This window comes from Pleurodeles waltl, chromosome 12 (assembly GCF_031143425.1).
Source record: "Pleurodeles waltl isolate 20211129_DDA chromosome 12, aPleWal1.hap1.20221129, whole genome shotgun sequence".
Taxonomy (NCBI): Eukaryota; Metazoa; Chordata; class Amphibia; order Caudata; family Salamandridae; genus Pleurodeles; species Pleurodeles waltl.
Genome location: NC_090451.1, coordinates 381,081,008 through 381,106,983, shown reverse-complemented (window position 1 = coordinate 381,106,983; position 25,976 = coordinate 381,081,008). Strand labels below are relative to the sequence as shown.

Here is a 25,976-nt window from a genome sequence, read left to right as displayed (position 1 = left end):
AACACTTCTGGATCAAGAGGAACCTCTGCCAATGAAAAGAGCTGAAGAGCTGGTGGAGGAGTACTGCCCCTTTACTGTGTGTGCTTTGCTGGGTTGGCCTGTGTGACAAAACATGGCTGATTACAGAGCCCCTCCTAACTTTTTGCTCCCATAAGTCACTTCTTGCTGGTGTTTTACTGACTCTGATGGTGTCCTGAGTACTGCTAACCAGCCCCAGGGCCTGTGTTCTGTATAAAATGAGTTTGCAAATTAGGCTAATTATCATTGGCTATGTCAACCTTCCTATAAGTCCCTAGCATATGGTAGGGCATGTAGGTTTAGCGACCCCAGTATAGGTAGCGCACCCATAGGTGCACTGCCGAGGTGCCCAGGGTCATTTTGAAGGGAGGCCTACCTTGCTGGCTGCTTTTAAATTAAGGTTACATGCAAATTTTACTTTGGAATTAAAAGTACTTCAAAAGTCTTAAACTACCTTATTTTTACACATAAGTCACCCCTAAGGTGTACCCTATGTGCCCCTATGGTTGGGTGCCATGTAACTATAAGCAGGGACCTTATGAGCATTGATTTATAAGCCTTGGTGAGGTAAAATAGCCAAATTTGTTTTTTACTCACTGTAGTGAATGGCCTCCATAGGCTAAAATGGGGAGACTTTATTTTAATTAACAAAGTCTCCTTAAGTCCAAATACCTTGGTTTGATATCAAATTGTTATAAACTTGCAATTGTTGGATTTAATATAACTAGTTCAGGTAAAGAGTTTTCAAACTGTACCTGAAAGTAGCCAACTTCAGCTCTGTAGTGCCCTTCCCTGATAACCCAGTCTCTGGCAGCCGGGCCAGGCTGCCATGATGAGGTGTGAAGTGGCCTGGGCTGAGCACCAAAGGATGTGCCTGGGGGAGGAGATCTGGGGGAGGAGATCTGCCTCAGCAAATGGTAAAGCAGGATAGGGGGAGCGGCCAAACTGGTCTTCAAAGGCAGGGAAAGAACATTGGGTGGGCTTAGGATTTTTAGCCATACCAGTGGGTGGCCTCAGCCAGATCTAACCTTCAAAAATCACTTTCAGCCATGTTGGATTTTTGAAGAATGTTGCTCCCTGGGGTTGATTTTTGCCACACTTTCCAGGAAGTGGTCATCAAAGGGAGAACAGCCTGCCTCTGACTGGATAACCAGGACCCTGCTGCTTTCCACCAAGGAGCAAGGATAAATATCGCACAGCTGCACCCACACCTCAGATCCCTACAAGGAACAAGACAAAGAAGAAGAAGGACTGCCCTGCTGGACCCCTCCTGTCCTTCCTGGAACTTCTTTTGACTTCTGGACTTGGTCCCCTTCCTTTGCAGGTCTTCAGATCCAATAATCCAGCAGTTGTTCTTTGCAGACTTGGTTGGCTGCTGCAAAATCCCAAAAACGAGGTGTAGTGTGTCCTAAGGCAACTTGCAGTACTTTACTCCTGTTTTTCGGGCTCTGGGGTGGGGTAATTTACTTATCTTTACTGTATTCTCACTCCCCCAGCGATTCTGCACACACTACACTTGTCTAGGGGGGGAATTTGTGATTCACATTCCACTTTCTTAGTATACGTTTTTTTTGCCCCAGACCTATTTTCTCCCATTGCATTCTATAGGATTTCCTACTGCTTGCATTGTTCTATGACTATTTACTTGTCTGATTTTGGTGTCTAGTGTATAAGTTGTGTATAATACTTACCTCCAGAAGAAGTATTGCCTCTAAGATATTTTTGGTACTGTGTCACCCAGATAAATAACTTTATTTTTTGGTAACACTGAGTATTGCCTTTACTTGTGTATAAGTTCTGTGTAACTATAAGTGTATTGCATGAGGTTTGCATGTCTCCTAGTTCATCCTAAGCTGCTCTGCTATATCTACCTCTATCAGCCTAAGCTGCTAGAACACTACTACATTTCACTAATAAACGATAACTGGACCTGGTATAAGGTGTAAGTACCCAAGGTACCCACTACAAACCAGGCCAGCCTCCTACAGTTGATCAAGAAATCCACACTTCTGAGAAGATGGATCGTCCACGACAGGTGCTTGCGGAGAACTAAAGGGTGCTGGGCCATGAGAATCAAATAGTCAAGGTAAAGAATCAACCACACCCCTCGGGCGCGAAGGGACTCTACCACAGGTTTCATCACTATGTTGAAGCACTAAGGAGCGGAAGAAAGCCCGAAGGGAAGGACCTGGAACTCAAAGCATTGGCTTAGCCATATGAATTGTAAACAACAGCGAAGAAGGGAAATGTCGGAATGCTCAAATACGCGTCCTTTAGATCCAAAACAGACCAACCAATCTCCTTCTTGAAGGATATCTCTGAGAAGATGAATTCCTTCCATTTTGAAATGCCTGTAGGCTATCCAGGCATTACATTATTTTAGGTTTAAGACTAACCTTGAAACTCCTCCTTTCTTGTCTACCAGAAAGATGGAGCTGATAAAACAAATGGCCCCTTTTCGGAGAAGAGCTTGTACTTCTAAGCTTATGATCTTTTGGTCATGAAGGGAAAAACAAGGAAGGGGAGGGGAGGAACATTGACGAGGGGATTGGTAGAATTCTAGTTTTAAACCCTGAATAGTCTCCAACACCCAGGAATCCCTGGTCAATTTTTGCCATTCCGTCAGAAATAGCTGAACTCCGCCCCCAAGAGTAACCTCTGTATAAGGAATAATTCTCACCTGCATTGGAGGAGTCTTGGGCAACACCATGTTGTCTTTTATAGTAGTTTTTTTGGTATCTAGACTGACCTCCATGGGGGCGAGAAGGGTAGAAAGTTGTGCCTGAGGATTTCTCCCTGTTGAAACCTTGTCCCTGGCCAAAGGACTCACGTCTGGGGCCTTGGTAGTAGAGACGGCCTGAAAAGCGACCCCTCGTATGTCCAGCCCTCCGAAAAAGAGTATCTCGAAATACCTTTTTTAGAGACAGTTGGGCTTTGTCCATGGAATTAAACGTAGCAGCAAATTTTGAGAGGTCTTTGATGAAGGGAGCTCCAAAGAGAAGTCCCTGAGCCACCGGTCCTGCATCTGAAGTAGCCAGCTCATTGAGCTGGGGGTCTATGCGCATTAAGATAGACCATCTCCTTTCTGTGGAGATTGCCACATTGGCATTACCCAGGTGGCTAATAGCTCTCTGAGCCCATCCCACTAAAACATCTGGGTCGATAGGGGTGCTAGATTCTTTAGCCAAGAAAGCCATTTCTAGGATCTTAGCGAGAGAGGACCAGAGAGGTCAAGTAATTTATCTATCTTGGCAAGACCTTCAAGCACGGTCTAGGCCCTTCTTAGGGTCCTTAGACCATTTCTTCATGAATGTGACCATTGTGGGGTCGATATCTGGGGTGGCTGTGACCTTTCCTTCTAGGTCCGGTGTAGGGCACCCCGCCCGAAGTCTGGCTCTCACTTCTTTATCAAAACCTGCTCTGAGGTGCTCTTGGATGTATGCAGCCACTTCAAGGGGCGGGGTCCAACTCGAAGAACAAGGCTGGACAATGTCCTCAGGGTTAAATATCAAAGCTCAGGGAACCTTAGAGGATTGGCATTTGGACTTGTCGGACTTTTTTTTGTTTGCTTGGACCGGGAGGGTCCCTTTGATCTGCGTATGTGTTGGAGCCAGATATAGGGTCTGAGGTTGTTTAGTCTGATGACTGATCAGTCCCTTGCCATTCTTGTTGTTGGGAGGAACTATAGCTGTGTTCCTTTTGAATGGATGCAAATAGTTTATCAAATATCTCTGAGTGAGCTCATTCTTTTACTTTTGATTTACCTTTAGAGATCGTGGGTTGCCTAGTTTGTGTGTCATCTGATCGCGTGAGGGGGGAGGTAGCCAACCTTTATGATGGGCAAAACTCTCAAAATGAAGAGTAAGAGGACTAAGAGCCTTTGCCAAGGCTTTATTAACAGAGAATTGTACGCTGTTGTCAAGAGCCCCAACTAGGTTTTCCTCTAAAGAAGCGTCCCCTCCAAACTATTCATCCTCATCATAAGCATATGAGTGACCATAATGTCTTCACACGGGTCCAAAGGACTGCCAATTCTGTGGTAGCCAAAGGCTACAGTCAGGGGGAGTGCAAAAACCCCAGCAGGCTTGAGAAAAACACAATAAAACACAATAAAACGTGGAGGGAGCAGCCTGCAGCACTCTAGGCAAGGCCTATGCAAATTTTACAACCCTGAGTTAATCAGAAACAACTTCATGGCATAAGGGAGCCAAAAGGTAATGGGAAAAAAAAAAAAGGACCACGTCAGTGAGGAAACTGTTGGAAGCCAAGTAAATAGGGCCTGCAGGGAAGGAAAACCTTCTCCTCACTTAAAAGATTGACCACGTGATCGCCCAACCTGAGAAACCGCCGTTATGACACAAGCGAGCGGTAAACAGAAGGGGCTCATGCGCGCTTGCTCCGAGTCCCGATGGACTAAAAATAGGACTGCGGGCAAACGCTCCTCAGTCCGCTTCCGCTCGCTCCACCACTGAAAATATAAGCACGGTCTATAAATAGAAAAGATAAATGCTATCGCTGTGTATGTAAATATATAATTACAATTTTGAAAGACAACCAGAAAACGAAAGACACATAACTGTCTGCGGAAGCAGCAAAGAAAGAGGAAGGACGCTAGTGTTTTAGTCTTATATACATGTTCCTCTCTATGGTTTGTCACGTGATATATATTGAATAATGGGATATGTTTTGTTTTTTTGTAATCTTCTCTGATTCGCTGCTGGAAATATTAAAGCATAGAAAGAGAAGCATAATCTGAGCCTCCGGTCCTGACACAGAATTGAGGTCAAACACTAACACAGCATGGAGAACATTATGATTGGGGCATTAAAGTTACATGGAGAATGACATATTTTAGTGTTCATCGGATTTGTAGTTTAATTGCTGCTGTGAGTTTTCAGCAAAGGAAGAAGAGCATAAACAGAGCCTTCGGTCCTGCTATAGAATTATACAAAACCCAATACCCTGCTAAATCTAAAGAAAATATACTTGTACGAAATCCACTAATGATTAACAAGTAACGTTTTGTTTTGTCGCCGATTGCTCAAAACATGTAGGAACCCAGTCATCCTTGCAACTGTGATCATCACAAGCATAATATCAACGCATCCCGCAATTCCTTTCATTTCCATGCATCCTGTTTTAACAACCACCACTGGCGTAGAAATGTAAGACTTTCTTTCACCTTCAAACTTAGGTTGTGAAAAACAATACTGAACAGAAAGGGACAAAGCGGCCATATTGTGGCTGGCGACTCACTCACATCTAAAGATGTAGTTTCGTCGACGTCACATGCGGAACTCTTTGCTCTTGCTCCTATAGTCAGCTCATCCATCACGAGTTTAGTCCCTTTTTTGTTTCCTTTGTGGCTGCGCCATATTGGGACTGGCCAGACCCTTTCCGTCGCGCTGTACTAATGACGTCAGAACCCTGCGCTGTCCTTTTCCTCACCTTCAGTTCCCGGTTGGGAGAGTGATCGCCATGTTGTCGATAGCCGCCCGTTCTGGGCCCTTTTTGCCCTATCTGTCTGCCACTTCGCATGCCGTGGCAGGTCCGCTGAAGCCCCTGGTAACCGGGGTTCCGGTGGTGGCTGAGAAGTTGCAGCTGCTTGAGGTGAAGAGGCCCTTCCTGACCCGTGATTCGCTTCTCGGGCGGACCCCGGCGAGTGGGCTTAAGGCTATCGTAGGCATCAACGGTGAGAGGATACTGGTGGAGAGTGTACTAGATGTGACAATCCGCTTTCAGTAGAGGGATGTTAGTAGAGGGGCAGCGATAAAAAAAGAAAAAGAAAACGGTAAATATGTGTTTGAGCAAGGTCACCTGCGAGGGTTGGAAGTGGTCCCTGCTGATGGAGATCTTGAAACTTTAAGTCGAAAAACTTGACGAGAGAAAGAAAAAGTGACTGTATGCCCGTCCGCGTTATAGAATTTGTTTACCACTACCGCGGTAAAGCATATACATACTTTTCGTTTTGATGGTAGATTTTCCCCAAGGCTCCATCGAACACCCTTAATTAACTTTTTCGCAGACACGAGTATACCGTGTAGGCAGTAAAAGAGTAGGTATTTTATATTTATTATTGAAATCATAGGTTCATAATCGCATGGGCATTCGCACTCAGTTGTTGCGCAGATAACCTTGTAATTATGGCATATTATGTACTTTTGAACGTTGTACGTTTAATACATTGTTTTGTTTAGAAATTGACTGAAACCCCTCTCCCCCCCCCATCCTCTTCAATCCTATCAAGCTATGTTCGCCTCATATTGCACCGTGTGATCTACATATGGGTTGGCGGGATTAAAGTAATGTATATAGAGTTTAGGAAAGTTGGTCGACCTAGTTCTTGTACTTTTTCTTGCCATCCATTTTGACCACCGGTTATTTTGCTAGGAGGCCACTTGAGCAGTATGCTAAGACGTAGCCGTATTCACATCGTGATCATAGAGAATGGGAACAGGGTGTTTTTCTGTACCTCAGTGAGGAGTTTGTCTTCCAGGTAATTTATCAATCCCTGTATTGTAATTATATTTATATAGCGCTTACTACTCCTGAAGAGGCATCACTGCGCTTTTGGTCAAGTAGCATGCTACTCCGGACCCCAAAAGGAGTAGTGGTGAATTCGTATAGAGAAATATGAGTACAGTATTAGTAAAGGGAGATATGAGGTAATTTGAGCAGAGGACATGTGAGTGTTGGATTGAATAGAATAATGGTGGGTTAGAGGAGGTAAGAATGCAGACGTGTTAATTGGGAAATCATAGTAGTAAGATGAGGTTATGTTGAGCTTAGCTGCCAAGGTTTTATATTTCTATGTCACATTTTCATAATTTTGCTGTAGTTATAAGTGACATTTCAACGATTGAGTGACACTTTCTCATGAGCAAAATCAAGGAATGATAAAACATAAATATCAGAAATTACACCCATTTGACCATCAGTTACCTCTAATGAGCTTTTAAGAATGCTGCAAAGCTCCAGAAATGAAAGGGTAGACGCATAGCATACTGATCACAGCCTGGCCGTGCAAAAAGTTACACACTGAGCTGTATAATAAAAATCAATTAGCTGAGCACAGCACCACTCCGGGTTCTGGCGCATTGCTCCACCTGTTATTTAGAGTAAGTTGCATGGCAAGTCTAAACATTTGACATTCTGGCAAAATGAGGCGTGTTTTCATTTTTTTATTTTATTTTTTTGGTGGGTGGGGCTGGTCCGGCCTCAGGTGAAGATGCTGAATGAGGCCCATATAACCTAGGTCACAGCTGGCAGCAGGCTGTATGATTTCAAAATTCACTTTCTGAGACAAAGAGCAGTAAAAATATTGAGCGGCTGACTGCCAGGCTAGGGTCTGACGCGCTGCCTGTGCTATATCTTGAGATTACTTACACCCAGTGCGTGTCATGCAGCAGGCTCTAAAAACTATTTAACACATGGCACAGAAGTGTTTACTTTATAAGATACAAGCTCTCAGTCTCTCTCTCGGGCACTTACATAATCTCTGACCATGATGAATGACTTGTGGCAGCTGAACGCTGTGGACTGGGGGTCGGTGGGCTAATACCGCCACTACACTCGTGAGACGCGAGCAGCTCCACCCCTTGTCTATTGCTGCACAGGCTCGGTGTCTCGAGATGCCTGCCTCACTGATTCCTTTGAGCCAGCTGCTGGTAAGCATGGGCTGGATTGAGTCGTTCAGCAAGCAGGATCCCATCCATGATTCCATCATATCTTCAGATGCGGTGAACAGCACTTAACAGGTTGCGAGTCTCACCCTAAGGCCGGTATTTCCTGGGCCCAGCAGACCAGGGTGGCGTGGGTTGGCAGGAATCAAATCATTCCTCAGGATCCCTGGCCGCAGTACAGCGAGGTTGGAATAGCTGTAAGCTGTCTCCCAGGCTGCTATGCACTTCAGAGTTGTGGCACTGGCCAAAGTGCAGCTGAAACTTTATGAAATGCTGCCCACTCGCACCCACGGTGGCAGCTGAGCTCACCAGGATGGCGAGACTCATGACTCGACTCTTTACCACACTCATCACCCCCCCCCCCCCCCCCCCCCCCAACCAAAAAATGGTGTCTCTAACTCATTCACTAGTAGTCAAGCCATTGGGCACTCCTGTGATGTCAACAGTTATGCACGTGTCGACTCGAGCCTGGTGGTGTTTCTGACTTAGCAGTGCTCACAGTGCTCTGCCAGGCTGCAGCACAGTCATGCATTGTATCAGTGCTCTGCTTAACAGCTGAGGATTCACTGTAATGCATGATTTTGCATTACAGTGTGGTGATGTGGACCACCACACTGAAATGTGCTACTCACGCCTGATGTGTGATACTTGTGGCAGGGCTGGATGAGAGATGAAGGAGTTTATAGAACGGGATTAGGGAGATCATGGTAGTAAAATTGGGATGAGTCAAAGGAGAGATAAATGAGGGAGAATTTAGTAGTGTTGTTTGGGATATCATAGCAGTAAACTGAGGTTTGGGATGAGCTGTTGGGTGTGGGTAAAGGAAGGGAGAGTTTATGAAGATATATATTTTGTTTTTGGAGAGCATTGTAGTAGAAGAGGCTTGGGATGCGACAGGGGTAAAATTGATAGAGGTATAGGGTGATGGTGAGATAGGAATGTATTTTTTTTTCTCTTGTACAGTAGGACTAAAGTAATAAATACATGATTACATAGTAAGGGAATATATGTGCGAGGAATATAATATACTGAGATTTAAAGTTGTATCATATCAACAGACTTTAAAGAGTTGCAGTATTTGAAGTTAATTTGTGTACTTTTATAACATTATTTTATCATTTCTCAGTGTTTCAAGAGTGAAGTGCTTGTAGATAAAGTTTTGATATTTACATATTGTTATAGATAAACTAGACACTCATAAGCATCTAATCAAACAACTTATATAGGAACTATGCAATGACCTATGAACATGTTAAGCGTGGAAAAATAAGAATAACATACAAGCCCACACAATCACACGCACACACACACTATATATATATATATATATATATATCTCCACACATACACTCATAATATATTACCTGTTGGTAGTCACCACTAGGTAGTTATAGTTAGGACTGTTTATTCAATAGGCAGAGCTTTTTTGTTTTGCCAGTAGCTGGGGTGCTGTTTGATAAATCTCCACTAAGTTTTGCAAAACGTATACTTCAGTCGGTATAGCTGCTGTGCTGAGAATTTTGAGGTGATCCTTCTCGGCCCCTGCATGACTGAAGTGGGTGTCCCCCAAAACAATTTTTCCCCATTCAACGTCAGTGCAATAAAAAAAAAAATAATACTGCTACAGCCCGAACCCAGTAAAGGAATTACACCAAGTTTGGCAGGAAGCTAGCTCTTGGTCCAGAAAGCACATTTGTTGTGATTTGCTGTGTATCTGTTCAATAGTTGGAGTTTAAAAATATAGATACTTAGACACACAGATAATCTGCAACTCCAGCTGCTTATATCTGTTGTCCGTAATGGATTTATTAGGATGTGCAACCAAAGGGTCCCTTAGAGTTTCCCCCTGAAAAACTACTAGTCCTGTAGTGTGCTGGCTGACTGGTAAGGACCAGCTTACCACCGCAAGAATGTTTCTGACCCCCTTGAGGTGAGAGCCCTGATCTTGGGAACATTGTTGAGATGGAGAAATGAAGAACCAACACAATTTTGGTTGACAGTATAATGTGGGTTTTTATCAAATACAGCCGGGAGGGCAGATCAGCTCTGTGACTGAATCCGCACTCAAACCGAAACATTACAGCCAGTGTCTTATATATAGACTCAAACTACAATGTAAGCTCTAAGTGCTTGCTTAGTACATTGTTATCTCTACTAATTTCAACACAAAGCAATTATTTATTGCGACTGTTGCGCACCTTCAATGGATACTTTTTTGCTAATGGGCACAGTGCCATCTAGTCTCACACTCTGAAGCGCATCAGCATGTCCTTCCTGCGCATCTGCCACTCTGCAAAACAGTCGTTCTCAAAAACGTGTAGACAATGTGGCCTATAGTTTATGCTGTAACATTCTGTTTTAGCTGTTACTAATTATTGTATCTTTTCTAGTGTCTCTGCCTTTCACCCAGTCCCCCACTCTGACCTTGCTTTCTGTTCTGACATCGTAAAACAGCTTGGGCCTGTGTTTCTTTCCCCACATACAATTCTGCACTTTTTCCTGCTGATCCACGTATTAACAAAAGTGGGCCTTATCTCTTTTCTATATTTTTTGACATTTCCCTGTCCAGTGTGTATAGATTCTCCTCAACATCCTGCAATTTAACCCATCTAGTGGTAAACATCCCTCCCATCTTCTGACTAACGCTCTTGCAGCATCCTGTCACTAACTGGAAGCTGTTGTCATCCAAGCAAACCACCCAGGGAGCCACTCGTTGGGGGCACCACTCTCGCCTGCCATCTTCCTTTGCAGGTTATGTAGAGTTTGTATGGCCTCGGCTATTGTTCCATTGTCCGCATCATTAGCTGCCTCCCTTCTCCACAGCAGTCATCAAGTATAGCACATACCTGTGCTCCATGAGCATTGCTCTTATAGCTCGCAACTCTTCTTTGACTGCATTGAAACCATCTTCAGTGGACATGAATACCCAGCGAGTTATTTGCAACCAATGTGCAGTCTCTTTTGCTTGGAAGAGCAAAAAGATGCTTCCAAAGAACAGCTGGGCATCTTTGAACAACCTGTTCTCCTGCGGGACATCTTTCCAGTTGTAGTGCCAAAATAATCTACAGTTCTCTTCCTTCGATGATGGTGCAGCAGGGTAGTTGGGTGACCCATGGTATGGTCATGTAACTTCGGAATTTCCACTCCTGGAATCACCAAGTAGGGGTGTGTGCACAGTGACTAAAGAACAGAGACTGCTCCATCCTGAAGGAAGTTGAGTATATAGCCATTCTTCGCATTGCCAATAGTAGTCCATCAGGCTGGAGGTGCCCCATTGCATGTCAGAATTATGCCTTGTGGTGATGCAATTGATGTTGTTCCGCACCGGTTCCCTTCCATTCCCCTTGAAACATAAAGGGAAAAAAATGGGTATTCTACCTCCTCAGAGTTGAAGGTGTTTCTACCCAGGTTAGCCTAGATATGTTCTCATCCCACACAGCCTGACACTTCTGTTGCATGGTATTATCACTCTGGTTTCCATTCCATAAGAAAAGGGCTCTGCACCCAAATGTAGCACCATGGTGCCAGTGATGGCATTGTAAGTATTATCTTGTATCCAGTTGCTCTGAGTTGTGAAGGTGCTCTTGCCTCTTTGCAAGGTGGTAAATTCTGCGTTCTGTACGTACAGTGTTAAAGGTGATGCCATCGAACCTCAAGACTTGAACCCCCTTTGGGTTCAGCCAGGCTGGTCACCCAGTCCCCACTTGGAGCCTCTTTTCCCCAGGGCTGTTTTCCATTAAAGTGAATGGGTCATCCAGCGCTGTAAAGCACTTCTAGACATAGTTGTCCAAGTGCCTCCGAAGTGACCCGTTGGTGCTACTTTGGACCTTGCCCCATACTTAACTCCAGAAGAGCAGTCCTGTAAGTCTTTGCTGTATGCCCAAATGCATATGTTTTCCCACAGAACATTAGGGCTCCTGAAGCTGAAGAGCACCTCTTCACCAGGATGCCCCAGTGTCTACCAAAGTGACCTGTTTGTGGTGCCTTGGACCTGTCCCCATTCTTACCATAACTCCAGAAGATTGACCCTGTAAGTTGCTGCTAAGTACCTGTATGCAGTATGTGTTTTTCCCTTAGGATAACATTACTGTATTAGAGTCCATACAAGTGTATTTTATTGTGGCTTAATTGTTGACTAAAAGTACTTATCCGATTAGTATGATCTAGGTGTCTAAAAATCTGTGATTTTGTAAATTGGTGTTGGATTTTTTTATTGTCTTTCCTACTGACTGTGTGCACAATAAACGCTTAACATACCTCTAATAAGCGTAAACTGCTCGACCACACTACCACAAAAAACGATTTAGGTTTGTCATTTGAGCATAGTGTCCGCTTACATTGGTACACAACATAGATAGCCAGCGTCATACATGCATTATAAACAACTCAACAGCAAACATGTTACACTTGCTTTTGCACTGAATTCTAGTAGTTCTTCCTGGCTGCAAACAAATCACTGGTTGTTTTTTGATGCAAAAATCTTAGTAGTTAGATGAGCACCCTGCCTGTCAGTGATTTAAATCATGACTTCAATGAGCACACTACTAGCTATCCACAATTATATTTTTCACTTGGAAATAAGATTGAGAGGCAGAATCTGGTCCTGTGAAAAGTTTCCTCTTTTTCCACAATCTGAGAAAAGCTGCAATCTGTTGCAAGCCTAAAGCACGATTGTTGATCAAAAGTTAATCTACCCACATATGCAGGTGGGAAAGTAGCCTGCCACTCAACTTTTGTAGAACTTTCACAAGAGTATGTCTCTATGGACTGAATAAAACCATGTATGCAAGCTCATTAGGTGGCATGATGACTCTACTGTACCAATTTTTTCTTTTATGATTGAGGCCATACAGACTGCTAAAGGGAAAGGTTTTTTTTTTCTTCTCAATTTTCTTTACCACCCCTTTTGGGGATCTTGAGGGACTGACACAGAGGACACATGGACTGCCTCACTGCATCACTTATCTATATCTGAAAATTTTCTTTAATCATATTTGGTAAAACTAAACATTGAGGCTCTACCATTAGAGGCACACCAGTGCCATAAAAGCCACATAACAAGTGTTTTGACAGCTCCACCCCACGTAGCTTAGCATTTTTCTTTAAAAGTATACCATACCAGGGAAACAGTAGATTGCTTCAGCTAATCTACAAAGGCGGACTGGGAAAGGACAGTGGTGACAAGTGTATAACGCACTAAATGGTAACCCTCGTGGATGTCACCATGTAAGCCAAGGATGGGAATTACACCAAGGGAAGTAACTGGTGTAAAACATGCGAAGATTAACTTTGCACAGCAAGGTGACATAGAATTGGCCAGACTGTACCATGTGCCTGGCTTCATTAAGATGACAGATTTGTGTTTATACATGCATGTGATAATCTCATTAGGTTTGTCTGTATCACCCTCTGGTATAAATAGATGTCTCCTCGCAATTTTGAGTGTACACAATTAGTGGCTCAATTTGGCCGGAGGAAATGCACATCTTCACTTAATCCCTGCTACACAGGTGCTCTACTATGTTCATAGCGAGAACTTGTAGTCTGCTTCACTGTTTTAGGATTATCTTTTCAAGCGGCAGGAAGACTAGCCAGACCTGGCTTTATCGAGGAGAGAGGAACATAAAGAAATCTTTCTTCTCCTTTTTGAGGTGTATCTGAATTCAGGAGCAGGCATTCTGCAGCTGATCAACATTGGGAAAATCTTAAATTTTACTAGCCCATTCTATGTTTAGTGTCCTGCAACTCCAAGGTTACTTCTATACACAGAAGCTACTTTTCATCTGGGCAGAAAAACACGCTAGGCATGTCACTGTGTTTAAATCAGAAGCAGAATGGTTCATTGATCCTGGCACAGGAACTTTTTATCACTTCCTTTGTCCTCATCTCAATTTTTAGGGATCTGTCGGATGCCATAGACTTCCAATTAAGCGGTGTTGTAGCTCTGATCCTGTTGATGTTAGTTTGGAATTCTTCTTACACATAACTGCAGAGAACTTCTGTCAGATCAAGAAAGATCTCTTTTCTGCCATTCCATTTGAAAGAAGCAAGTCATTAGTTGCAAGGTACTCTTATGTTGTGCTTCCTATATTGCGTAAGGAAAGTACTTCCATTTCTTATTTGTCAGTCCCCCTCCCCCATGGTATTGTGGCATTAATTAGTAAATCTATTGGCACAAAAATGTACATTTTGTGGCATTTTAGCAGCAAAATATTTTACTTTCCTTTTTTAAAATATTGCCCTCAGCAGGTCGTGCTGCCAGCCAACGGACGGCAGGCTCGGATTCTTTCTTTTTTAAACCAACATTGTGGCAAGGGGGTTGCCCCGCATGCAGACAGGCAGCTCTCCCAGATTATTTCCTTTTTATAAGTGTGTGTGTGTGTGTGTGCGCGCCTTATACGGGTCCCTTTGCATGCCAACAAGTTTTTTTTTTTTTTTTTAATTTGCCCTCAACGGGACCCACCACATGCCTATAGACATCGGTCCTGAATTCGTCTTTAAGGGGGGGGGGAGAGAATGTTAACTTGATGCCCGCAGGGTGTGCCACATTGTGCTCCCCACTTCTCCCACAAACCCTTAGCAGTCAACATCCACTTTCAGCCTATTGATGGTGGGAGTGCTTAGGGCAGGCGAGCAGAGAAACTATCTTATCAGGCCGGGACAACATTTACCTGCAATTTGGTGTCCGATACAGGCTTCAGCAATGCTTTTTCTTCTGCCTGCTTTCTTCCTTCCATCTGTTATCATGCGTCTTCCCTTTGGTCTTCTCCTGCCCTTTTTCCTTCTTCTGTTCCGTCTTCTCTGTTTCTTTTTCCCTTCTGTTTTCAGCAGTAGACTAAACTAAAATATTTGACTAGGATCACACAATTTGAGACCTTGAGTGTGTTACCGTTATGGTCGAGTAGATTATTCAGGTTACTCGACCTGCAAGTCTAGTAACACTTTTATGATTTTTCGAGGTCTGGTTTACTGTAGTTTGCATTTGCACTGTGAGTTTAATTTAAAAAAAAAATTACCTCCTGAGTGAATAGTCTCAATTAGTAATTACTTTTCCTAAAACTCAGTTTGCTTGAGATTGACTTTTTATGTCTTTATTTCCTTAATTTTAGTCTTTCAAAAATACTTTTAGGATAAAGATGCATTTATAATCTGAATACAGCATGAACATGGATACATTTTGAGTCTAAGATTCTAGAACCCTTAACTGTTTCCTTATATCTTTATCCTAGTAGAAGGGCAGATTGAAGTAGCAGGAGCCAGTGTAACAGTCCATACTGATCTCTTTGTGCTTCTGAGGTGGAGACTGTTCCAGACATATACTTATAACTCAAAGCATGAACTTCGGTAGGATGCTGAACCCATCTTTCTTGTTCTATCTTTTCATACTAAAGTTATAGCTGCCAAAGTGTGTCTGTTGAGCAGAGCCCAACCATTTTATAGCAGTTTTGAGATCAGTGTAGGATGTGCTTAGTTGTGTAAATGCAGCGAAAAATGCCTTCTTGTTTGCTTTTGTTGTGTTCTTTTTAGGGGCGAGCGCAACGTACTCAGTCCCGTATTGTAATTTCTATTTGGGCTTTAAAAGTGCGTCCGTGTCACGTCAGTCTCTTTCATTGGTTAGTGGGCTTGCCTTTTAGAATCTGCTTGCTTTCATTAGTGAAAGGCATGCATACGTCATGCCTCTTCCGGTGTTTAGCCCTCCTCGAGCACACAGACAAACTACTGAAAACAGACAAGGCTCCATGTTTTCCATCTGGTTTCTGGACTACATTTTCTCTTATTTTAACAGCGTGATCTCGCTGGGTAGTATTCGGGCGCTTTGCATGATATCGATCCTGTTAAATAGGCAATTTCACTTTTGCTGGTTACATGGATAATTGCACTTTTGCCAGTTACATGGATAATTGCACTTTTGCTAATAGGTATCACTGTAAGTAAACTTTTTTTTCCCTTTGTGTGTCTGCTTCGCGCTGATGGCGGCCGTCGGCTCGCTTATGTGAAACCTTTTTAATTTTCAGTTTCTGTGGCTAGAAAAATCCGGTTACTTTTCATTTTCAATTTATGTGGCAAGAAAAGTCCAGGCGTTTACAATGCTAATTGCTGTAGCTCAAGCAAACGCGAGACACATTGCATTGCAAATGCTTTTTTTTTTTTTCTTCCCCTATGTGTTCTGCATCTGACTGCTTTTCATCACCAGTCAGATAAACAGAAAGCATTACTACATGGCTAGAATCCTAGGCGAGGGAGGGAGGGAGGGAGTGGGTGGGTACTCAATAGATTGGTGATTGGGTAGAACATTGCATAACAGTTGCAAAGGAATTGTGGTTTGTGCAGAGGTAAGAAACAGTGTTGGGAACTGGTATAATCTTGGTATGCTCTGAAATACACATTCAGTGTAACCTGTTGAAGCTTTATGTCCACCTTCCTGAACAACCTTTACTTACCACTGAGGAGAGCATAGAAAGGACGGTTGTAGAACTCTTAATTGTTCACCGAGGATATTGCCAGACATTTAGCCTTTAAGCTTTCCGTTGGAACCTTAAGAATATAGAGATGTTTTTCAAAAGGATAATCCTTTATGGATGGATTTACTCATTTTTTATTTTTGCATACATGAATGTTTTTTTTTTTTTTTTTTGTATTTATAGTGTGTATTGTGTCCTTGGGTCTATTTGCGTTTCGTTGCTCACAAAAGGCACAGAGGAATGTATTAAAATATAGTTCTGTATGCCGGTTTTGCGGTTGACAAAGTTTGTGGAATGCTGCATAATTCATTCATTTTGTATAACCATGCAAGTAAGCATTGGGCGCATCTACTGTGAGAATGTTTGTACCAGAGTAAATCAAAGTAGAAAGGATTTGTCCATTTCCAAACTTGAAGATGACCCGGGCACTATATCTATGACTATCATAAACTGTGACTACTGCAGTTGTGTTTAGGTGGTTTGTCCATTTAAAAAACAAAAAAAAAAATTGACCTACTTCATGTACAATATTTTGTAGGTCGCGCGTTTACATCTACAGTAAGTAATGATCATATAAAAGGTGTGTGACCTGAAAAGTATTCACTGAGATCCATGTTGGTACTTAAATCCATGTTGGATTCCTTTCTGGGTCCTAAATTAAAAAAAACAAAAAACATATGCACCCGTTGCTGTAACCTAAAAGCTTCAAGAAAAACTCCTTAAAATATTGAGCAACTGGGGATCAGACAGATTACAAGCCTTTTTTTATTTGGGATTTTTTTGTTTGTTTTTAAAGTACTTGCACAACATGCATACATTAAAAATCTCAGCTGCCAATTATCGGGTTTAAAAAAAAAACGTTTTAACATTATTATCTGATGTTGCTTCTGAAATCGTGTGCATGCATGCCTTAATTTGTTGGCTTTGTATCATAAATTGAGGGAGCATAGTTTTTGGGCTGTATATGGTGGATATTAAATTTTAAAGTGCTATGATTTTTCAAATAGTGTTTATTTCTAAAATGGCAAATCATTCTGATAGCATTCATTTCAGCTTTGTAGGTTTTGTTTAAGCCCATGCTTGTCTTTTGGCTGAATCTCTAGTTAAGTCTCTGGAATTAGAGGTTAAGGTGTGTGTGGATTTTTTTTATTTTTATTTTTTTTATTTTTACCTGTCATATCTGTATTTAACCTGCCATAAACTGGGGTCCTAATATTTGCGTGCATGTTTTTCTTCTTTTTTTTTTTCTTCTTTGTTCCATGAAATTGCAGAATGCATCCAAAAAATCCTTGCACAGGAATCTTTCCTCTCCTTTCAACGAATGTGCTACTAAATGCCCTTTTCCTTCAGCGTTCCTCTCGGGAGCACAACATCTTAGCTTTTCTGACTGGCTGTGTTTGTTTTGCTTTCAGGTCCTTCTGTGGTCCGTTTTGCACACAGCGATGTCACTGTTCCAGATTTTTCTGACTACAGGCGACCAGAAGTATTAAACAGCACAAAGTCATCACAGGACAGCGTGGACTCCAGAAGAAGTTTCTCCTACTTAGTAACTGGAGTAACAGCTGTTGCTACAGCGTACGCTGCTAAGAATATTGTGACAGAGTTCGTCATGACGATGAGCGCCTCTGCCGATGTATTGGCAATGTCCAAAATTGAAATCAAGCTGTCGGATATTCCAGAAGGCAAGAATATGGCGTTCAAATGGAGAGGAAAACCACTTTTTGTTCGGCACAGAACCCAAAAGGAAATTGACCAGGAAGCTGAAGTCAGTTTGGCTGACTTAAGAGACCCTCAACATGATTTAGACAGAGTCAAAAAACCAGAATGGGCTATTCTAATAGGAGTGTGCACCCATCTTGGCTGTGTACCCATTGCCAATGCAGGAGATTTTGGGGGCTATTACTGTCCCTGTCATGGGTCACATTATGATGCATCTGGAAGGATCAGGAAAGGCCCTGCCCCTTACAACCTAGAGGTTCCTTATTATGAATTTACTTCTGAAGACCTTGTGATTGTTGGTTAAATCAGAGTAACAAATTTAGATTCAACTTATTTAAGGTCTTGCTAACTTGTGTTCCATTGGATGCTCATTGTAACTATAATCATCGTTCAGGCTCTCTAAAGATGCCAGGCCTGCGAAATTCGCATGCATCCTTAAACCTGTTTTAAGCTTGTATTGTACGATCAATGCTTTTAATACTCAGGTGGTGTAAGTTTTAATAAATCCATCAGTAAGCAAAGCACTGCGTCACTACTTAATATTGATCTATGAAAGTAAACCTGTAATAACTGATTAGTAAGGGGAATTCACTTTTCATTTTGTTTTCTGGATAATTTATTTCATGAGAATCCTGTCTTACTATCTGATATATGGATGGATTAAATTGCACGCAACACCATTATGGTTTGCTGTATATTGTCCATGTTAATACACAAATTTCTCACTAGAGTGCAAAAACCCGATTACTAAATAAAAGGTAAAAACTTTTTCTTGGTGCAAACCTATATTAGTTTCTAATCTTGAAATGTGTGCGGTTGGAAGATCGTTTTGTATTGCTTTGCTAAATATCAAGGGAACCCTCACCTGACATGCTCTTCCTCTCTGCATTCCAGTACCATGTACAGTTGTAGTTTGCCTTTCTCTATAGCGTTAGCCATAATTAGATATCTTACCTTTCGTGCTCTTTTTTTTTTTTTTTTGCCCCCTCATTGTCTTTGCATCAACCCGGAGCAAGGTAATTATGGCTATATTATACTTAGACTTTCATGTACGAAAATCCCAGATCTACTTGAAGTTCAATAAGCACTTGTGTCCTGTGTCATTAAAAAAAATAATACACTAATCTTTCAGTGGGATTTAATGTTTTTCAATAGGTGAGAACTGTAGTACAATAAACTGACATAACAGAAGCAGACGTGGACCATTGTGCCAATCTGTTAAGGAAGGGCTGCTCCTTTGAAACACATCAATCTTTCCTGTTAACCGACACGTACAATAAACTACTTTTTTCTTTTTTGCACAACTTACGTTGGTACATCAGCTGTTGCCTCCCATTGCTGCTCTGCAGAGATCTTGCAAATCTCCAAATACCTTTCAGCTTTGTTGAGATTCCACTGTCCAAGATGCACTTGTCGGGAGAACATCGTAATTGGCCCTGTAGTGTTTCCTTGGCCTTCCAAGTGTCTCATGAGGGAACATTTGCCTTGTTTTGGCTGGTTTGAGCATTTCTCCTTTGCAGCCCCCAGCTCAGTGCTGTTATGGTGGTAGTGGTGCAAAGAGAGGCACACAGTGGCTTGTTTACATCCCGATGAATTTCTTTGGAAGTAAGTTGGTCCATTCAGAGTTTCCCTTCTCTTGTACACTGAGCAAGTGACCCACCTTTTAAAAAAAAAAAAAAAAAAAATGTTTTTCCTTTCTCTGGTTTGACACACAACTGCATGGTCTGTCTCATTGCTGGCACTCACATACTCTGAAGGTGTGGGATGCCAAATGACATGCTTGCTGCTCACAGCTACTTGCCTAACTGGACATGGCACCTGTGTCCACGTTTCACTACATAAGCTCTATCATTAAACTTGGTATGGGGTACCTTTCTGTGGCTGGGTGGGAGGTGCTACATCAGTTCATGGTCCTGCGTAATGTAGCTTCAGGGACAAGGTCACCTGTTTGATAAGCTAATAAGGAATGTTGTCACCAGCAGATACATATCTCTGAATGTGTAAATTAAAACTGGGCACCTATGCTGGGAATATGCTTTTTTTTTGTCCAGTAAGTTTCCTTTGAGGTGCACTGATATTGTCAGAAGGGGACCCAAAGAGTATTATTTGCCAAAGTTTAAACTGTTTGGTGAAGATTTAGACTGGAGTCTGTAATACAGTACCACTTTTTCCAAAGGCTATTAACTTTACCACCGGATGATATTTTTGTGCAAAGGCCATGAGTCTGGGCACTGTTTACTCAACCCCTTCCTGCCTGGTAGTATTTAGTCCAGACAAATTTACTAGCAATCCTTTTGGCTGGTTAAAAATTATTGAACTGTTTGAACAGGTAGGGATGCCTAAGGATTAAAAAAAAGAAAGAAAAAAAATCATGTCATTTGGTTCCAGGGGTTCTAATGGAAAGGCTAATAGGTTACCCTACCCATGGAGATATTACTTCGTTATGGACCCTACCTTTTAGATTTCTAAATCTGTTCCTGCCCCCCCCTCCCCCCCAACCCCCTCCAAACAAGCATAATAAATGTGTGCTAAAGCTAGGTTTAGATGCTAGTCTGGTGATGGTGTCTGCCCACACCAGCAAATTGCATTATTTTTTTTTATTATTTTTTTTCCAAGCACTGGCTACCTGTAATGTGCCCCTTTCTTAACCCCAGTATATTCATATAATGGTAAAAAGGCAGAAGCATATTGAGCAGTTTTCTTTAGGTCCTATGGTTATAGTTGGTTACTGGGAAGTTAACGTGAGTGGATACTGTTTACAATTGTTTTTTGGCCTGAAGTCTGTATATGACTATTATTCATTTTGTAAACTTGTCTCTACGAAGTTGATGATAGTGAGCAGTGAAGGCTCGCTCTAGAAGGTAGTGAATGTGTTGGAAGTCCCTCAGTATGACATAGTTATCGAAATCCAGTTGAGTTATCTGTAAAAGACTAATTTATAGAAAGGGGTTATTGCACCCCAACCGAAATGTTCTGTGGCCCGCAAGGTGTCCTACGAAGTTCTAATGGAAAGTTGACCACCCTAAGAAGACATGGTCCTCACAGCATTGGAAAGACATCACATGTCGGCTTGCCAGGCCATTATAAATGTTTTACCTCTTTATTACTTGATTTAGAGTAAAAAGACTGCTGGTTGAGCAGAGAGTGCTACTCGTCATGAGGAGAGTCCCTGGAATATTGGAAAAGTCACGAGCAAACAGATGAGTAACAGTAAGGGAGCTATAGAAGGATGCTGATGAGGGAGGAGTTGATAGGGATGATACAGTTGGGGATGTGGGTATGCTCAAGGAAGGACCCAGTAATTAACTGGATAGTAAGCTGTGAATGTATTGCAGAACTGCTTGTTTTGATCTAGTACAGAAATGTGATATTGTCCACCTGTCTTGATTGAGGTGCACTTGGGCCTTAGCAGTTGTGGTGCCCTTACTAATATTGTGATGTAGCGAGTGGTTTATAGACTTGAACTCTTGCATGTTGATTGGCCTGCATGTTGGATTTGATTAGAGCTGACTAAATTGGTAGTGAATTTGCAAGGAGAGGAGTTCAAAGTCTGGATTTGAAGGGGATTAAACCAGAGCTGCCAGCCAAAGCCTGTGTACTGGAATGGCATTGAAAGAACTGCAAAGATTGAGCTGTTTTGGCACAACTTCTTGTGAGGATCGAGCTCCTATAATGGCACCATTCAAACTCTAGGCCAGTATTAGTGTATGGAAACAGATTCATGTTACGGTCAAGGGACTGGAATAACGAGTGTGTGGAAGGGCTGCCTATCCGAAGTGAAGTGTTTTGACTGAGCTTTTTTTGAGGTGTTTGATACTGAAACAGCAGGTGGAGGACTTTGAATTAAGTGCTTGGACATGAATTTGTGAGTACCTTTGTACTGCTGTTGGGTTAACAAGGGTTGGGAGAATATCTAATTCCATGCAGACTTTGGGGAGGTGCATAATCTATTAAATCTGTCTGTTTTGCAGGGAGTATATTTTAATAAATGCAATTATACCAAAATCACAAATCCTATTAGCAGAACCGGAACTACACAATTAAAAAAAAAAAAAGAAAAGAAATTATGATAAAAATAGTGCCCGAAGCAGTAAGCGCTATGTCAGGCTAAGAGAGATGCAGTGTGGGCCGCATAGAAGGACCAGGTTAGACGCTCTGAAAGTCACCTTCTCAAGATCCAGCTCACAGAAAAACCTCAGGATTCCTTGAGGTGCTCAAATGATACCAGCCAAAGGTCCAGGCCCTGGGGAGACCTCTCAGGCATCGGGGACCCACTCCAGCAGGTCCAGGCATTGTCAAATGTAACTGGGCAGTTGCAGTGAGGCTGCTGAAGCTTGTTGTGTTCCTCTAACTGGAGGACAGCCAACAAACTCTGTCTCTCGGGTTAGGCTCAGATGAAGGGATCAGGTCCAGTTTTCCTTCGCACACAACAGGACAACCCTCTGGGGAAACAAGACCAGCCTTAAGCAGCAGGGCATACCTCGGGGTAACAAGGCAGCCCTGAGGGGAACAAGCAGTCCTCTGGTAGAAGCGTAGTCCCTGAGGTATAAAGTAGGCCTCAGGTAGCAGGGCGGGCAGTTCTCTGAGAAATGAAGTGGGCCTCAAGCAGCAGGTCAGTTCTGAGGTATGAAGTGGGCCTCAAGCAGCAGGGCAGCCCTCTGTACTACAATGCAGACTTTGTGGAATTCCTCCACAGATCCAGAAGTGAACTGATGAGTGGCTCAGGATGTTTAATATTTATAGTGGGTGCCACCCTTTGAAGTTGGTGGAAAACTTAGTCCACCCCCACACATGCTTTTGGAATTACATTTCTTCCCCTGCTCCAAGTGGTCTAGGATGACAAATGGCTGGTGTTGGGTTCCTTGCTGAGTGTGCTGGAGGTAGCCCTTTGAAATGTAAGTGGTGTAGAGAACAGCTCTGCCTCTCCCAGCCTGGTAGTATGGCCCTCTTCCAGCTGTAGCCAGGTCCTGTTGTTTACTGTCTGGGCCCAATATGCTTCCCTAATAGGCTTAAGCAGCTAGAAACTCATAGATGAACTCTGAATTTACAGCAGGAAAATGCTAACTTTGTAAAAGTGGCATTTTAAAAATTGTAGTCTTAAAGCTGACTTTCCCACTAAAGGGGATTTTAATTTACAATTCGTCCAAACATGGCATTTCTACCTGCCCCCACCCAAAGGTTAGCACTTAAGTGTAGTAAATGAACCCAATATTATCCTATGGGAGAGGTAGGCCTTAAAGTAGTCAAAACAGCTTTAGGAGTTTTTCTCTACCAGGACACATAAAACCTAAACACATGTTCTACTTTTTAAATACAACCACCATCAAATTGGCAGTTTGAAACCTGTCTACAGGCTTCATTGATGGGCCTGAACCCTATTTTAAAAGGCTAGTTTAAGTAGGTAGCACAATGAATAATGCTGACCACTAGCAACATTTAATTGAAAAATCCTGGGTACCAGGTGCAAGAGAAATATAAGTAAATTAAATGTACCAATCAGGTGTAAACTAGTTGTACCATTGCTAGAACTGGAGTTTCTGGTTGTCAGAATATGCACCCTGTACAAGCAGGAACCACCACTCTAGTCAAGGTAAGCTAGTTACTCACTTAGAGTTAACTTGTACTCACCATCCTGTAGTTGACACAGAGTATTCAGGCTTATTCAAAGAGGTAATTTGTAAACTATTTATGCAACACACTCAGTAACTATGAAAACACCACAAATATTCCATTCAGGGTTAGAGAAATGGATTATATTTTTATGAGTAAAACAAGATCAAATCGACAAATCCAATGTTAAGGTGTGGCGTTGAACCCTTTGTGATGAAGGCGATGCATCGTCGAGCCATGCAAGAGGTGCTGCGAAGGCAGTATGCTAGGGCTAGTGGTGATGCATCAGTACTGTGGTGCGCAGTTAGTGATGCAAAGTCCTTGTCCGCAGCGGAATGTGTCGGCGAGAAATGCAGCAGTTCCAATTGGCTGAACAGTGGTGATGTATTGGCTTTTGGGTGTTGCAGCACAGACACTTCCAAGGGCAGAGTGCTAGACTGGCACCTCTTAGAGCAGGACTCTCAGCAGGCAGTTCAAGTGCTGGTTGCAGGCTGCAGGCAAACTTTTATGTCCCTGAGATTTCAGAAGAACAGGGGATAAGCCAGCAAACCTTTGGAGTCACTTGGTTCAGGTGAGATGGATCCAGAACACCACTTCAAGACTCCTACTCGACCTCCCATGCTGCCCAATCACAAGAGCAGCCACTTCAAACTTCTCGTGCACATATGCAAAACCCTACACAATGCATGACCTGAACAGCCGCATACACTTTCTTGACTCACCAGACAACTACTCTCCACTTCACTCACACATTCCCTATATCTGCAAAAGCAAAACTGGAGGTCACTCATTCTCCTTCATCACACAGAAGACATGGAATGACGTCCCTCATATCAGAGCCTCCTCTCGTCTTGAGTTCTGCACAAAGCTGAAGACCTGGCTCTTCGTAGAAGCAACCTGGGGACCTCACATATGCCCTAGCTCTTGGTGATTTGTGCGGTATATAAATCAGTATAAAATAGCACAATGGCGGGTATATGTTACAGCCATTTAACAGACGTCATCCCCCTTGTAGAAATAATTATGGGCGTTACCTTACTGTATTAATGAAAATACAGTGGTAGGTATACGTAAAACATATTTATCATCCATCATCACCAATCTAGAAAACCTCTATTCACATTTAATACCTTGAACAATCCCAATACAGTCCCAGATATATTCAGTGACTATGCAGTACGCTATGCAGAACACAGCTGTGCCCATTTACCTTCAACTAGATAATAGTACTGGATATATATTAGCTGTTTAATGGCCATCATCCCTATGTAAAAGTAAGCAGGTGCTAATTACATGTTACTGTAATACTTCATCCAGTAATCCCTCTTTTGTAATGTATCTTGTGTATCCAGTACCACTCTGAATGGCTGTATTGCAGCTGTATGTGACCCAGCAATGTAACAGTTAAATATGCATATAATAGTCCGGATTCTACAATGGTGGGGAAAAACATTCTCATCACACTTCATATACAGGGGAAAATATTTCCAAATGCACACAAAGTGATTGTCTGCCAGCAAGGTAATGCTGAATAAAAAGATTAACCCAAGCCTGGGACAAGGTGGTTACATCTGCTGCTGAGGTGCCAGGGACGTAACCATCTCATCCTGCTATGGGCCCTTGCTTTCCCCCCTCCCCCCCCCCCCCCCCAACCCTCCTTTGAGGGCCTGGCACTCCCCTCCTCTGGGCAGGGATGGAGGGGGAATCGCTTCCCCTTCTACCCCAGGGGTCCCCCTCCTTTCCTTTGATGTCTTTCTCAGCATTTCTGCAGAAACGGCACTAGACACCAGGGATTTTCAGTTTTTTGGTAATTGACATGAGGGGAGCGGCCTTTTGGACAAGGGCTGCTTCCCAGGGGGCCAAATAATTATTATGCCCATTCCTGCCCCCCCCCCCCCCCCGGGGCAGATCGGACTAGTATAATTAATGGGGGGGGGGGGGGCAGAAACCCCCTGGACACCAGGGATATGTATATATTTTTGTATTCGTTTTATTTATTTTAATGTGGGGAGTGACCCCTTAGGCAAGGGTCGTTGCCCGGGTGTGGACGGGAATTTATTTTAGGTCATTTCTGCTCCACTTGGGGGCAGATCAGCCTATTTTACTAGGCAGAAACCATTAGACACCAGGGATTTATTTATTTATTTTTTTTTTTGGGGGGGGGCACCAATTTCACGCAAGGGGGAGTGACCCCTTAGGCAAATTTGGGAAAAATGTTTTTTTTTTTTTTCTTTCTTTTTTATTTTAAAGCTAAATATGAGCTATGCTGAGGATTCTGGGAAAAAAACACTGGGGATCCACGCAAGTCATACCTCCCTGGACATCCTCGGGTGTCTAGTTTTTAGAAATGTTTGGGTTTGGTAGGTTTTCCTGTATGGCTGCTGAGCCCAGGGCCAAAAAAACCACAGGAATTCTCTCCCCCCCCCCCCCCCCCCCCACAAACCCCCCCCAAAAAAATAGGCAGTTTTGTATTTGATAATTTTGA

General features: G+C 42.7%; 1 protein-coding gene across 1 annotated transcript; it reads left to right on the top strand.

Annotated features, from left to right (window-relative positions):
* Window positions 1-5,439: 5,439 nt before the first annotated feature.
* On the top strand, window positions 5,440-18,402 carry UQCRFS1 (ubiquinol-cytochrome c reductase, Rieske iron-sulfur polypeptide 1). The gene is made up of 2 exons (XM_069216690.1): window positions 5,440-5,710; window positions 17,575-18,402. The coding sequence occupies exons 1-2, from the start codon at window positions 5,497-5,499 to the stop codon at window positions 18,183-18,185; spliced, it is 825 nt and encodes a 274-aa protein (XP_069072791.1). The 5' UTR covers window positions 5,440-5,496; the 3' UTR covers window positions 18,186-18,402.
* Window positions 18,403-25,976: the final 7,574 nt, after the last annotated feature.